The sequence below is a fragment of the Gracilinanus agilis genome, chromosome 2 (genome assembly GCF_016433145.1).
Source record: "Gracilinanus agilis isolate LMUSP501 chromosome 2, AgileGrace, whole genome shotgun sequence".
NCBI lineage: Eukaryota > Metazoa > Chordata > Mammalia > Didelphimorphia > Didelphidae > Gracilinanus > Gracilinanus agilis.
The window spans coordinates 323,948,892-323,965,302 of record NC_058131.1 but is presented as its reverse complement, the minus strand read 5'-3'; the positions used below and the strand labels follow the sequence as shown (position 1 = coordinate 323,965,302).

At 41.2% G+C, this 16,411-nt stretch overlaps 1 protein-coding gene across 2 annotated transcripts in view; it reads left to right on the top strand.

The window, feature by feature from the left end:
- The first annotated feature begins 5,774 nt into the window (after nucleotides 1-5,774).
- Nucleotides 5,775-16,411, top strand: part of LOC123237379 (protein CutA homolog) — a 17,959-nt gene continuing 7,322 nt past the window's right edge. For both annotated transcript variants that reach the window (XM_044664267.1, XM_044664266.1), the window contains exons 1-2: nucleotides 5,775-5,970; nucleotides 11,301-11,449. In XM_044664267.1, coding sequence (XP_044520202.1) covers nucleotides 5,893-5,970; nucleotides 11,301-11,449 — 227 coding nt within the window. In that variant the 5' untranslated portion in view covers nucleotides 5,775-5,892. The remainder of the gene's footprint in view (nucleotides 5,971-11,300; nucleotides 11,450-16,411) is intronic.

Sequence of the window (16,411 nt, the reverse complement as noted above, 5' to 3'; positions counted from 1 at the left end):
TGTGCTCCATAATTGGCCTTAGTGCCTGGACTCCAGAGGAAGTGGCACTTGGGGGACCCTTCCTTGATCCTTCTTATACCCCTTCCTTGCAGTTATTCCCCATTTGTTAGATAGTGTTAAGGATAGGATATTGTGAGGGGAGGGAGAGTCAGTTTCTGAGTCAAAGCTACAGAAGAAACTAGATCTGCTCTCTTTTCATTGGGTTCATAGTTGATAGAGAAGTTACTCCTGTACCCTCCTTCCTCAAAAATCCTCAAATATCCCTTACCTTGCTATATTGAATTCCCTCATCCGTATAATAAATCTTTATTAGTTTATTAGTGTTAGTTTGGGGCTATTACTTGGAGGGGAAGAAGACTGATCTTGTGGCTGAGGGGAAGACGAATACCAAACACCATCTTGAAGGGCAAAGCCACTAGAACTTGGGAGTGGGGAGGCTTGTGTCCATAGTGCTGGCTCTGAGGGTGGGATCTAACCTATTAGGGTCACCACTGATCCCCAACACATTCCTTCAGCATCCTCACTATAGCTTGGCCAGTTGAGAACCTTTTTGAGTTTATTCCCTCATAGGTCTTCCCTGGGGTGTGGGTGAGTGAATAGCTGATCTGGCCCATTGAAAGCTAACCAGGGGGGAGGCTAGATACCACATTTTACCATCAATACTCACCCACATACAGAGGCAAGGCTCTCCTTTTGGAAATTAAAAGTCTATCATGGGGCAGCTAAGTGGCTTGGTGGATAGAGAGCAGGCCTGGAGATAGGGAGGTCCTGGGTTCAAATTCAGTCTCAAACACTTCCTAACTGTGTGACCGTGTAAGTCACTTAACCCCAGTTGCCTAGCCCTCACTACTTTTCTGCCTTGGCACTGATATCCAAGATGGGAAATAAGAGTTTAAAAAAAATTCTATCATAATCAAGGCTCTGAGGAATGGTACAGTAAAAAGAGAGCTGAATTTAGAGTCAGATGACCCAGATTCAAATTTAGACTCTTTCCCTTTATACCTATGTGACTTTAGGCAAATAACCCCTTGGGCCCCAATTTCCTCACATGTAAAGTGTCCTTTCCAGCTCTCAATCTATGAACCTATGATTAAAAAACTCTCCTATGGAGAGGAAAACAAGTAAAGGCTTTCCCTTAATCTTATCCTGGGTGTCAGGGCCCTCCCTTTCTAAAAGACATGAAAATCAAATTTGGGGGAATCTGTGGTATTGCCTAAAAAAGAAATTACCTTTTCTACTCCTCTTCCACTTGAATTCTGTACTCCAGTAGGGATCAGAAAGAACCTCTTCATCCTCAGGGATACCATACCTATAATGGGCCAGTAGCAAACTCAACCAAAAGAATGCAGTTAAGATCAGCAGGGAGTTAGCTAATAGTAGTAGTAGTATTATTATGAAAGATATTGGCAAATCCTGTTGTCAACCTGAAAAACACAGAACTCTGAAGTAGGTAGATTAACCTGGGAAATTGCACAGAATAGCAGTCCTAGGACTTCTACTGGACTGCAGAAAGCAAAGTGCTTATATGTACATTTTAGGAAAGGGGGAAGGACATCTACTCTGGTACCCACTCGGGAAGGAAACACTAGCCACAGTCTAAGGTGGCTGAGAAAGGCCTAGATGCAGTAGCCAGAAGCTAGGATGATTGGACAACTAATAAAGTTTTGATTGTCTTTAGCTGAGTTTTGACTGGGTGATTGAAAGGTGATCAGGGGTTTATTGTTCAGTCTGGGAGGAGAGATTTCTTGAAGACAGATGGACAGAATCAAGGTTCAGCCCAGGGGTTTGTTTCAGAATTCAGATTGTCACAGCCTTCATTTATATACCACTTTAAGGAGCATTATCTAATTTCATCCTTACAACTGCCTTGTGAGGTGGGTGCTGAGATGAACCTATGACGGGTTTATCATTTTGAAATATAGTTATCTGCAAAAGTGTTATATCTCCCTATTAGACTGTAAATTTCCATGAGTGTAAAGGATCATTTAGCACACATTATTGCAACTCTCCTTCTTCCCACCATTGTTGTTCAGTCATGCTTGACTCCTCATGATCCCATTTGGGGTTTTCTCAGTGTAAATCGAGGCACATAGAAAAATGACAGGAATCAGGTACAAACTATTTTATTGAGTAAGAGCAGCATGCATGCAGAGCCCTAAGCCTATTGCTTGACTGGCTCCCTAAAGGAACCTCAGAGAGGCCTTATATGTGGTTTTGGGGCAAGGCATTAACATTGGAGGATGTGGGGTGGTTGGAGCCTTCAGATAAAACTTGGGTAAACAGAGGGTGGGAGAATTCAAGGCGGGAAGTAGAGGCTCAGGGCAGGTCCTTAGGACTGCTTGTTATCAGGAGATTCCAGCTGTCTTAGAGCGCCTAGCTTGCTAGTAGCAGAGAGGGCAGGATGTCATGGGTATGTCAGGCTTGAGCTGGGATCACTTCTGTGCTGTGTTCAACCACCTCTATTTCCCAGGTAATTTCATCATTTCCTGGATACAAAGGGAGCTTAGCCAAATTTAAATGTTTAAAAATATTCCTAATAATTCCAATTTCACTTTAGCAAAGATACTGGAGTGGCTTCCTATTTCCTTCTCCAGATCATTCTGTAGATGAGGACACTGAGACAAACAGGGTTAAGTGACCTGCTAAGGGTCACACAGGTAGTGTCTGCAGTTAGTTTTGAACTCAGGTCCTCCTTTCTCTATCCACTCAACTACCTAGCTGTCCAGCAAAAGTCTTTGTACATATTAAATACTTAAGAAATATTTGTTGAAACCTACCTAAATACAGTATGGACTAGTGGGAGGAAGGAGGTAGACTAGTTCCTCCTCTTCCTTCATAACTTCCCTGTCTCTTTTGCCTTGATTTCCCGTCCCATTTACTCACTATCTGTCCTGTTCCTCCATCCTCTACTCCTCCACATCCATTTCATGGATCCCCCTTAAAGCAGGTATCAAAGAGTCCCTTTCTAAGGGCCTTTCCAGCTTTCAATCTATAATGCTGTGATGTCCATCCAGCCTCGGCTAAAGGTCACACTTGACACACCCTGAGCCTTGTCATACTGTTATAAATAAACAGAAATGTTGTGTCGAGAAATCCCCTGAGAAATCTCCAGGGTCAAGGCTGGGACGCTCACGTGAATGAAGATGGATCTCTTAGCTGTGTGCATGTGTTTATGTGAGCATTGTCAACCTGAAAAAACACAAGATGACCAAAGTAGTTATAAGAGTCTTTAATTGAGGTAGGAACATTAATCTGGGAAGACACACAGAACCCCAGTCCTGGGACTTCCAATGAACTACAGAATGCAACGTGCTTACATAGATTCTGAGAGGGGGAAGGGCATAGGCCCTGTCATCCACTTGGGGAATGATGCACTAGTCATATTACCCTGGCTGGGAGAGACCTAGATACAAAAAAAAAGAAACTAAGAAGACAAAAAGGGTATTGAAGATTCCATATTGTCTGCTAATCCTATTTAGGGTGATCAAGGAGAGCTTGAGAGTTTATTGTTCAGTTTGTGACAAGGGTCAGTTTGGGGTTCCCTAAAAAAAGATAGTCAGCATTTTTGGCTGTGGAGGAACAAGATGACCTCTAAGACCCCTTCCAACTCCATATCTGATCCATGGACCTAGCGATGGGCAAGTTTGCTCATGGGCAACTCACTCCTTCTGCACCTCAGTTTCCTCATCTTATAAAATGGAGATGATAATGCCTTTAGTAGTTATCTAACAAGGAGTAATGTGCAGGTGTGGGGCCATTGCCTTTTCCCCTGACATAGATTAGGATTCGAGTTGTCATTTCAGGTTCCAGGCAATCATGTGGTTGAAGCTGGAGGTTGGGATAGCTTTTTCCAGCCATTTGACTCATCGCTGAGGGAATTGTATTTGAAGAAGAATATAAGTGTGCTTGTTGGCACTGGATTGGAGAAATGATGTTTGAATAGATATACCAAAAGGAGTAGCCTGACCCAGGCCTCTCTCTTCCATTCCAGCTGTATCTGAGAGTTGGACTGCTTATTTCTAGCACATGACAACTAAAGTCCCTATCCCTGCTGTGAGGCAAGCCTGAGCCTGGGTTTGAGCTGCCTCTTTTGGGCTTACTCTTTCCTGACTTTAGGGATGTGAGTATCTGATCTGAGATAGATGTTCAGGATTAGACCTGAAATTGGACATTCGAGAGGTCAGGAAGAACAGAGTCTCACCACAGTGGTGAGCTGGGGAGGGGATTGTCCCCAGCAACTACTGATGTGCTTTTATTTTATTTAATTTTTATTTTTATTTTTTAAACCCTTACCTTCCATCTTAGAATCAATACTGTGTTTTGGTTCCAAGGCAGAAGAGCAGGAAGGGCTAGGCAAAGGAGGTTAAGTGACTTGCCCAGGATCACACAGCTAGGAAGTGTTTGAGGTCAAATTGAACCCAGGACCTCCCTTCTCTGGGCCTGGCTCTCAATCCACTGAGCCACTTAGCTGCCTCCTACTGATGTGCTTTTAGACAGGGCAGGCACTGAAAAAAAATTGGGTCCAAGTCTGATCACTTTGCCTGCAGACATCTATTGGGAGCTGTTTGGACAGTAAGTCTACTGGGAATTGTTTGAACGGTGCAAAGCTGTGGTAAAATCCAAAATGCCTAATCAGCAGTTTGCCAAAGTTTTCTATTCCTATGAGGTTTCCTTGTCAGCCTCCCAGGAGATTGCAACAGCCATTCTAAATTGTTACTGAATCTTATTTTAAGTTTGTTTGTTTTTAAAAAATGCTCACACTTGTGAGTGCCTAGTGTTTAAATTCCTTTTTGTGTGTAAGAATAGATTACCTTTCCTATATCGGATTCACATTGTTCATTTAGTGCCCTCCTTACTCTTCTTTTTTGGGGAGGCCCTTGAAATAAATCATACCTGTTAAGCTCCATAGTAAATTCATCCTTGAGGTTCTCCTTTAGGAACTTATAAAAACTGTAAGAACAGTACTGCCCTCCTTAAAGACCAAGCTCCCCAGAACTGAAACCTGCCCAAATAGGTGGTCTGTGGACCAGACAGGGAGTTATTGTAATACCCTCAGCCTGGGTAAGAACCCAGGAGCAATTCCTCAAAGATGTATATGTAAATTCTTTGCAAATCTTCAGGTACCACACAAATACCAGCTATTACCATTATTTCAGAGGCACAAACCTGTGGTAATACAAGGTTAGAAGGCCTGTTTTGGAAACAGGAATACTTGGGTTAAAAGTAAATTGTTTTTCAGTACCACCATTTAACTCTTTAAGATACCAAATTGCAAAGGAGTTGATCATCTACTTTAGTGGAAAAATTTACCGCACCTGAATTTCCTCCAGGGATAACATCACAGATTTAGGCTCCTCACAGTCTTCACCAGTCCTACCCGCCCCCCACCTCCCGACTGTTCTCCTCCCCCCGCCAAAATAAATATTATGCAAATGTATCTAAAGACGTCTCAGTTTTCTTCTCCGAGTTTAACATCTTCCAGCTCTAAATTCTACAATCCAATTTGCGTGTCGTTGAACCCTTGAGCTCCCAGCTTCTCATTCTATCTGCAGGCTCATCTTTCGGATTTAAAGGCCCTCTTATGGCTGCAATTTTGCTGGACAGAAAGTCTAGCTGAGAAAGGAAATCCAAGTTCGAAACTGACGGGAGCTGGGGCTGGGCAGTGGCAGGTGGAAAAGCCGAGGCGCTAATCCCCGGACAGTATTTGGAAGGAGGAGCCAAGAGAAAGGAGAGGAGGGGCTGGAGAGTCCCAGCCGTGCCACCCCCACCCCCACCCCCTCCCTTGGCTCCTCTGCCAAGCGGGGTCCCAGAGGGCGCCCTGGTGGCAGCTTCGCCTCCGCCGCTGAGCAGGACCCTGGGGCCCGCACGCCGCCGCTAGCCCCCTAGGGCACCATGGACTGGCTAGCTCAGCGCTGGCCGCCGCTTGCTGCTCAGAGCTGCCTTCGCCCCGGCTGCCTCGCCTGGCTCCTGGTGAGTGGCCGGCCCTAGGGAGGGTTTCCCTAGGACATTAGGGATCTTGGGATTCAAAGTCCCATGGAACCATAGCGATCTAGTTCAACCTACTCATTTTACGGATGGGTAAATCGAGATTCAGAGAGGACAGTCAACTTGCTCAAAGTCATACAGGTAGCATCTGGCAAACTCCCAACCTTTCTTCTGATTCATTTATAAATGCGTTGTGTTTTGAAAACACAATCTCAGCCGAGGTGAAAACTGGGAATGGCTGCCAATGTCCCGAGGGAGTAGGTAAAGGGTGGGGATCCGCTTCTCTGCCCTTGGGGAGACGGCGCTCCGGACCCCTTCCCTCCCACCTACTGAGACACCATCCTGCTCATATCTCCTACCTAGAGACCCCTTCCTTGAGAATCAGCCTGCTGAAGCCCAAGAAAAGTGAAAAGACCGTAAAAAAAGGAGGTGGAACTGGTGGGGACTAGGGAGATTAAACGTTACAAATTGTTATATCAAACTCGTTTAAATTCACTTTACTGCGTTAATTTTATCCCATTAAAGGAAATTTTAACAATGCAAAATGGAGCTTTTGATCCCCTAAAACTGACCTCTTTCCTGTTATATTCATAGTCCCTTAAGCTGGAGGACTAGGCTTTCCTTTGGAAGCAGATTGTATAGTCCTTTGGAAAAACCCCTGGTCGGAGAGCTCTGATCTCTGTTCAATCCCGGAGGGGCTTCTCTGAAATCTGAGGGTACTGAGAAAGTCGGACATTTGGTCAAAAGCCTGCTACTCTCTCTGACTTTGTTACTCTGACTGTTCTAGTTTGTTCTTTCTCTCTAGTCTAGTGTCTCTCTACTCTGTTTCTCTCTTTCTGATCCTTCCTCAACTGATAAATAAAGAGGGTCGGACTGGATGGTTTCTAAAATCTCTTCACACAAACTCTATCATTCTGTGTTCTAAGGTCTTTCCAATTCCGACAGTCTCATTTAGTTATATATAATCATTAAAAAAAAAAAAAACAACAAAAAAAACAAATCTTATTGGATTTGATGTTTTGGATCCTTTTCAAGTGGTTGTGTCTTATTTCGGAGTAGTGGACTGCCAAGTCAGAGGCAGATGAGAGGAAAGATGTCGGTATGGCAGAGAGAAAAAAACCAGCCTGCCTTTTAGTCTAACTCAGAAAGTAAAGAAATAAAGACAGCAGTCATGCCCTGCCAGAGGACAGGAACCAGCCAAAGGCATAGAGACTGGGGAGCAAGAGAGGGAGAACAGAAATGGATTTGAGCAAGGCAAGCAAAAAAGGGTGGAGATCCAGAGGTGACCAAAATGCTGGAGTTTTTCCAGAGAGCTCTAGGCATACATACTAAGAAGATGCAGGGAATTCTGAAGATTTTAATATTTATTCTCAATGTATATGTGATGCTTACCACTATTTTTCACTAAAATAATCTTATCTCCTGTTTGTATAATGGGAAAATAGATGTTAAAGGACTTTGAAAAATATTAAGTAAAAAATACTTTACAAAGTCCCTTAATAGCCATTTCTTATTTTGGGCCTCATAAAAACCCAGGAGAGCTAGGATTAACTACATTTTGCAAATGTAGTTAGCACAGGGTTACATTTAGGATCATAAGATTTATTTCTATTTATTTATTTATTTATTTATTTATTCATTCATTCATTCATTTATTTATTTATTTATTCATTCATTCATTCATTTATTTATTTGTTTGTTTGTTTGTTTGTTTATTTATTTGCTTGCTTATTTATTTATTTGTTTGTTTTTAAAACCCTTACCTTTCGTCTTGGGAGGCCAAGGCAGAAGAGTGGTAAGTGCTAGGCAATGGGGGTTAAGTGACTTGCCCAGGGTCACACAGCTGAGAAGTGTCTGAGGCCAGATTTGAACCAGGACCTCCCTTCTCTAGGCCTGGCTCTCAATCCACTCAGCTACCCAGCTACCCCCAGGATCATCAGATTTAAACTTGGAATAGAAATTAGAGTTTATTCAATTTCTTTAATTAACTTTCTGAGTCCCAAAAAAGTCAAACTTGCCCAAGATCATACATGTTGTCTATCAAACATAGAATTTGAATCCAGGTTCTCTGATATCTATATATAGAACTCATACAAAGTCAGTATTGAGAATTATATTATTATATTATAATTTAAGTAGTTTTTGCCCAGTCATTTTTACAGCTCGCTTTTTATTTTTACAGAATTAATGTCCACTACTCAGCCTGCTGTACTTCTCATGTATCTAGACTCTAGATACTAGATTCTAAAGCAACGATTGGCAACCTTTTTGGCTGTGAGAGCCATAAACGCCTGTGGAAGGAGGAGGATGGAGGGGGAAGGCGCTGGAATATGGGTGGGGCTGAAGGGCCCCCTGGGGCACATCCTGAGGCTCTGTCCGGCCTGGCTGGTCTGGAGGTGGAGCCAGATATGGCTGGAGAACCATACGTTGCCAACCCCTGTTCTAAAGCATATGTTTTAGGATCTGGAATGGGAGGAGTACATAATCAGACATTCTCTGATCAGAAGAAGCTTCCACTAACTGTCTTGATGTAAGCAAATTTAGAACACTGGAGGAACAAGTGATTTTTAGAACACATCATAGAGTGTTCTATGGAACAGGTTAGGGGTCAGGCAAATTGTAGGAGGCAAAGTGTCACTTACTCAATGTGTGGCCTTATGCAAGCCAATTCTTCTCCAGGACTCAGTTTCTTCATCTTTAAAATGAAGGGCTTTGCCTGGATGATCTCTAAGGTTCCTTCTTTTTCTAACACTGATTTCATGACCCTAAGATATAACCTACAAGCTATTTCTAACTGTTTTACTCTTTAGAAGAAATGGTTTGGGCAGTATTATAGTCTGGAATAAAATCAGTAAATCAATAAAGAGGCTTGATAGGTCCAGTCATAGGCAGGGCACTTAGCCTCATCTCTGATGATATTTTTATGGACAAGATGGAAAGAAGTAGTCTAGAAAATTATACAGTTAAATGGATCTGAAATTGGACGAATAGCTAGGCTCAAAGAGTGATTGATAGTTCAATGTCAGTTTGGAAGGAGGTGTCTAGAGGTCTCTTTTTGGCCCAATGTTTATTGTCATTTTAAATAATGACTTGGATCAAAACATATTACCTGCTTAATTACACTTGCAGATGTTGGAAAACTGAGAGGGACAAGATAATACAATGGATTTTGTTGTTACGGTTCGATTGTTTCAGTCATGTCCAAGTCTTCATGACTCCATTTTGGGTTTTCTTAGGGGTTTGTCATTTCCTTCTCCAGCTCATTTTACAGATGAGGAAACTGAGACAAGCAGGGCAACATGACTTGCCCAGTCACACAGCTAATAAATGTGTGAGGTCAGATTTGAACTCAGGAAGATGAGTCTTCCTGACTCCACATCTGACACTCTTTCCACTGAGCCACCTAGTTGCCTCCAATAGAAATTGATAATAATAAATAATCCAAAGAAATCTTGACATATTTGAACAGTGGGCCAAAATCTGGGGATAGGTTTTGGAACTGACCCTCTGATTTCATTGAAACAGCTAAGTGGTATAACAGAGCTCTGGACTTGGAATCATGAAGCCTTCAATTCAAATCTAACCTTAGATATTTACTAGTTATATGACTCTGGGGAAATCCCTTAATCTCCATTTGCCTCAGTTTCCTCAACTGTAAAATGGAGATAATAATAGTCTGCATTTCCTAAGGTTGCTGTAAGGATCGAATAATATTGGTAAGGTGCTTAACACAGTGCCTGGTACATGGTAGGCACTACAGAAACTGATTATTATTACCATTATTCATTGGCATGGGGCCAAATCAAATAAGAAAAAAATTAAAAGGAATAATAAGAGTTATACACGACTTCAAGGAATCAACCTCATAGGTACATGATAATGGAGATGTGATTAGACAGGAGTTTGTCTCAAGAGATTTAGGGGTTTTAATGGAAAAAGCAAATGGGGCCTTAGACTATATTATAAAATAGTATGAGTATGAAATTAGTGAAGTGATATTCCCAGTGTACTTTGTTCTGGTCAGACCATATCTAGAATACTGTGCTCATGTTGGGGTGGCACATTGTAGAAGGACACTGATCAACTGAAGAGAGTCCAAAGGACACAAAAAATATTGATCAACTGAAGAGAGTCCAGAGGACACAAAAAATATTGAATGACCTTGAGAGCATATCATGTAAAAATGGACTGAAGGAACTAGGGATGTTTAGCACGGAGAACAGAACTTTCAGGGCAAAAATGATAACTGTCTTCAAATATTTAGAAAGCTTCCATGTGAATGAAACCTTTTTTGCTTATTTTCATAGGGCAAAATTAAGAGCAGAGGGTGGGTGGAAGCAATAGAGAGGCAGATCTAAGTTTGATATAAGGAATGACTTCCTAACATTTACAGCTATATAAGATTGCAATTGGGGGGCTGCAGTTAGGGGGCAGTAAGTTTCCCATCACTGCAGGTATTCAAGCAAACACTGAATGACCACATTGGGGAGGATGTTTTAGGGTGTTTTTATTCAAGTAGTTTGAATTAGACAGACATTCTTTGAGGTCCTTTCCAGCTCTTAGACAATATGAACCTATAGGATAGGCAGATGTGTGATTGAAAATAAAGAAATCAGGAAAATTTCAAGCAGGTACTGGGCTAGTGTCAAGTACCATAGCCTTAAAGTAGGTTGGAGAAGGGAGTAAAAAAGGGACTCTAATTCCCTTTGTGAGTATTGACCTTCCCATTTGGACCTTGCATAGTAGCTTGTTTTGCAGCTATTTTAGTAAATAGCATTTATTCTGTAATATGTTTGTGTTCTGTCCATCTATGAGACTAATAAGTTCTTACAGGACCATGTTTTACCTAAACTTTGTATCTCTCTAGTTCCTATCAATAGGATACAACAATAATTTATACACAAGAGACACTTAATAAGTGTTTGTCATATGAATGGATAGAAAAGGGAATATATCACTTCTGCTATATTGTAAGTACTGTGTTAAGTATTTTTTTTAACAACTATTTATCTCATTTGATCCTTACAACTCCAGAAGGTAGATGGTATTGTTATTCCCATTTTACCATTAAGGAAATTGGGGCAGATAGAGTTTAAGAGACTTATTCAAGGTCTTTGTATACTTTGTAAGTACCTGAGACCATATTTGAATTCATTTCTTCCTGACCTCAGGCCCAGTGCCCTTTCCACAACCTTCTACAGCCTGACCCCAGTTGCCTCAATGAATAAATGAAATGTGATTCTACAAATGTTATTTTTCTCTGATGGATTGGATAGACAGGTGGTCTTGACCAATGTTCTCTGACTTTTATCTAGGTGGCAATGGCCTTCCTCCTGTCATACCCTATGCTACGGACCATCAGCCTCCAAGTCCATTCAGCGGTTACTGGAAGCTACCTGTCTGGGACTCACTCAGTTGCCTTTGTTAACTGCCCCAATGAACAGATTGCCAGAGACATAGCAAGGTAGAGTGATGGGGTATAGGGCTTAGGTATCGACTTTCTGGGCTGTAAGATCTCAAAGCTTTTATATTGCTTTAGAAATGGGGCTCTGTTTCTTCTCTCTCTAGGCTAAAACAACTCAGCCCTATATATTTAGTAGTTAAGAAGCAATGATTTTGTGGAAACTTTGGTTTCTTTGAAAAGAAATAGCTTAGAAGATAAATAATAATAATAGCTCGCATTTATATAGTGGGATAAGGTCTGCAAAGCACTTTACATATATTATTTCATTTGCTCTACACTCGTGTTTGGTGAACCTATGGCACTCATGCCAGAGGGGGCTGGTCCCTTCTCCCTCTTCACACAAGCCTGAGGATATTTCTCACATCACCCATTCCTCTGCCCAGCATTTCCTCCCTCCCCTTTCTGGGGTAAGGGGGCAGCTCACATGAGGTGTGAGGCTCTCAGTCGCTAAAAGTTTCACCATCGCTTCCCTATACTAATGTAAGGTACTAATTGCTCTTTATATTTAGGCAGTCTGTTAGCAATATTTTTTGAAAGCCTCAGGTAAGTAGTATTATTTAAAACCATAATCTCTTGTCTTTGAATACCACTTTACATTTTCTTTTTCAAAAAATAATTTATCAATTTTTACATAAACTAAATTATCACCACCCTCTGCACTGTACCCTTTCCCTCTCCCCTCCCAGAGAGGCATTTCCTTATAGCAAATAATTTCATTCTACATTTTTCAAAGTGTTTTCATATTCCTCCCCCCCCCCCCCCCATTTTATCCTTAAAACTTCTCCATGAAGTAGGCAGGGGTAGATATTATTATTCCCATTTTCCAGATGATGAAATCGGAAAACCTAGAACAAAGACCTAGGCCCCCTTTCTAATTCTCTATTCTAATGCTCTTTCTATTAATTACATGAGTACTAATGTTAAAACAATAAAAATGACAAGAATTCCCATTTATATAGCACTTCAAAATTTTCATCATGAGATAGAGGGAATCCAAGGACCATCCTCATTTTACAGATGGGGAAATTGGGACTCAGAAGAGCTAAGTGAGACAGACTTCGGACATAGCTAGTATGTGTCATTGCCAAGAAAACAAACCTGGGGCATTTGATTCTAATTGTACCATTCTTTCTACTAGGCCAATGAACCCAATTCTGGTCCCTTCCCCTGACATAGACATAGACACACACTCTCTCTCTCTCTCTTTCTCTCTCTTCAAAGTTCATGTTTGAGGCTGACTTTAAAATTTTTTTTCCCATTTCTGTCTCAGAGATGCTAATCATATAAAACAGAAAGAAGGCCTAGAATTGGGGTTCATGTTTCTTCAAGGGAATTGAAAGTATTTCAGGACTTCTCTTCTATTGATTTTCCATTAGGGGGCAATTGAATCCAAAAATTATAGCTGGGAATATAGCATGTTAGAATTGGAAGTGAGCTTCCAGCCTGAAACATGAATCCTCTTTATAGTATTCCCATCAATCTAGTTTGGGGTTGGGGGGGAGTGGAGCAGGAATCCCCTGACTTCTGAGACAAGCAATTCCACCAGTGACCAAACCCATTTCACCAGGTTATTTCTTCAGCCAAATCAAAATCTGCACCTCTGTAACTTCCCATTGCTTTGAGTTTTGTCCTCTGGGGCCAAGTCGAACAAGGCTATTTCCTCCTCTTCTTCCTTTTCTGATAGCCCTACACATATTCAAAGGCAGCAATAAAGAAAATTGCTACACAGAGAGTTGGGAAATGACCCTGCCTGGCCTGCTGGGTCCCCTCTTTCCTCAATCACAGCTCAGTTTTTTTTGCAGTGCTCAAAAAAGAGAGACCACACACACACCTCAGACTTCCTGAAATTAAATGGCCTTTTGTAAGAAATTAATATCTTGGTGGCTACTAAGATTAGATCGCCTCTGTCCTTGGCTTCAGTTCTCCACTATTAAACCTTTCCCTTTCCCTTTCTTCATATTAATATTTAATTGGGAGGGAACATAGGACCAGTGGCACAGCACATTGGCCTATAGTATATAGGGACACTATTCATGCTCTTCTGTGAGGTAATGACATGAATTATTCAGTGCCTGCTCTACCCCAGCCCTGTTCTGTGCTACTCCCACTATGACCCAGGCAGACCTGTGTTCTCTAAGCCCAGGGGTACACTGGACAGAAACCTGTCCCAAAATTTTCTGGTTACATTGCTTATTCTGGGAAGTAAAGTTAAAGTAACCCATACAGCTGTTCCTCTGGCTTTGCTTTGTTATCCATAGAGCACAACTACATCAGCTAGCAGGTCTGAGTTCTAGTCTCAGTTCTGACATTACCTCATTGTATGACTGGGTAAGTTACTTCCTTTGGCTAGACTTTAATTTCTTCATTTATAAAATGAGAGGCTTTAAACCAGATGACTTTTAGGTTTCTTATAGCTCTAAATCTTATTATCTTATGAAAATCATCCCTCAAAATTTTATTGTGCTTTAAGCATTTTTCTCATATCCTCGTGAAGTAAGAAGTGAAAATTTTATTTCCTTCTTTTTACAGATTAGGACATTTTTAGGGTTATAATGGTTATAAGATATTTTTTCATTTTTGATTTGAACCCATGGCCTTTCCAAGAGAGCATATGAACTGCCCAGTTGTCATAGAAGAGACTTTAATAGGGAGACTTGAATAGGATCATAGCTTTAGAGCTACAAAGGATCTTAAGTCTGACCCTCTTATTTTTACAAATGGGGAAACTGAGGCCCAGAAAGGTTCAGTAACATGCTGAAGGTCACAAAGATAGTTAAAAAGTTTTTCTGGTAACTGAGATAAAGTTGGTTCTGGCTGGACATCACTTCCTCTGATTTCTGGAGTGTTTCTCCTTTAGAGGTCAGGCTATAGGATGGACGGCAGGGTCTCAGACCTTTACTATATACTACTTACCTGGGAGAGATCCAATAGAGCAAACTCCTTTTTACCCACAGACACAAGCTTTTCTTTTCTTTTCTTTTTTTTTTTCCATATCAGGGAATCTCTCATATTGTCTAAGTTTCTGGGACATTTTTCCTAAACTGCAGTAGTATTTACTCTAGCTTTAACTTGTCACGTATTCAGGGCAGCTTCCTGGTCTGCATCTCCAAGGAGTACTGCAAACATGGTGATGGATTATAGCCATCTGTCCTCCCTGTCTCTGTTCTTTTATATTGCCCCAAAGCATTAACTTCTCTTCCAGGGCCCTATGGTGTCATAACACAGTCGCCAAAGCTCCTGGGACAGGCTACTGATCTCTTCTAACTAAGGACAAATGACCTATACAGGTTCTAGTTACAGTGTGTAGCCATCAAACCTGTTCCTTGGGCTGGAAGATCTTTTGTTCAGTTCTTTGTTTCCTGAGTACTGAAAGGGGGCCCTGAATAATTCTTATGTGACTTCTTGATGTGTGGATGTGTATTTTGAATTGAAGTCCAATAACAACATTAGACTCTTCCCCAAGAGGCTGGGGGTTGGGGGATGGATGCTGGTTGTCAGATCTGACCTGTCAAGTGAGCTGAGTCATTTAGCCTTCCCCTCAAGGTTAGCGAGCTGGGACATTTTCCCTTTGGCAGAAATGAGCGGCTAGGAAAATAGGATTTAGAGGTGGAAGAACCTGAGAGATCATCTGTTTGGTCCAATCCCTTTATTTTATAGATGGGAAAGCTGAAGTCCAGGAGGCTAAAAGATTGGCTAAAAATCACACAGGTAAATAATTAGCAGAGCTGTGAATAAGATAGATTTATGAAACCAAATTGAGCATATTCCTTCCCCTACCGCCTCCTCTGGCATTATTCCTTGTTAAACCATGTTGTAATGCTTTGGCCTCTCTGCCTCAAAGTTCTTTAATTTTCTTTCCCTTCCCACTTAGACCTGACTCCTTGATTGCCACCCATCTCTGATTGGCAAATTGATAGTAAGCCTGGAATGTGGTTGGCCGTTTGAAGTAGATTGTCTGACAGTTGCTGTAAAAACAAGACTTTCTCCTCATTCTCTTTAATATGATAAAAAGGTTTATTTAGACCTTGGAATTTTAGTGCCACCTCTTTGAGTGGCAGAAAGTTAGGGCGATATTGTTGGTGCTACACTAATGGGGAAAGTTAAATGAGCACTGCTCAAACTAGTTCTTAGGGGAAAAAAAGATAAGTCAGTTCTAAAGTAGGATAAAGACTCAGTTAATATTACCCAGAGAAAGTACATTCTGGTGGGGGCATTTTAAGGTTGACAGAGACCACAAACTAAGGCTTCCCCAGCTTTGAAACAGCTTTGGACTTGCAGCTCTTGGTCTTGAAAACCTTGGTTAGAGTCCTGGTTCTGTTACTATCTAGCTGTGTGATCTTGGGTTAACTAATTACTTTACCTTTCTGAACATCAGTCTCCTCATCTTTAAAATGGGGCTAGTGACATTTGTATTTTTCCTCTCACAACATGGAAAGCTTAAAGCACCATAGAATAAATATTGTTATAATTTCTGTTCCTGCCTTCCTTGTCTGTAGGTTTTTATTTTCCAGCACAATTTTTATTTTATTATTATTTTTTAATTTGAAAATCTTTATCTAATTAATTTAGAATATTTTTACGTGGTTACATGATTTGTATCCTTTCCTTCCCCTCCTCCCACCCCCTCCCGTAGCCAATGAGCAATTCCACTGGGCTTTACATATGCCCAGGACACTTTTTAAAGCCGTTCCACAACCCGTTCTTCCAATGAGCAAGTTTTTCCTGAGGAACTTAATGTTTTTTACTAGTCCTGGGCAAAAAAAAAGGTTGTCCTCCCTAACCCTCTTCCCTGCAGCTAAGGGTGGGCTGAATTTGGCCCCATCTAGGTTACTGATTGTTAAATTTTCATTGGGAGCATTTATACCTCCAAAGTTGGCAAATGCTTCAAATCCAGGCTTGATTGCTTGTTTCAATTGTCCAGACTTTAAAATATATATATATATATATATGTATATATATATA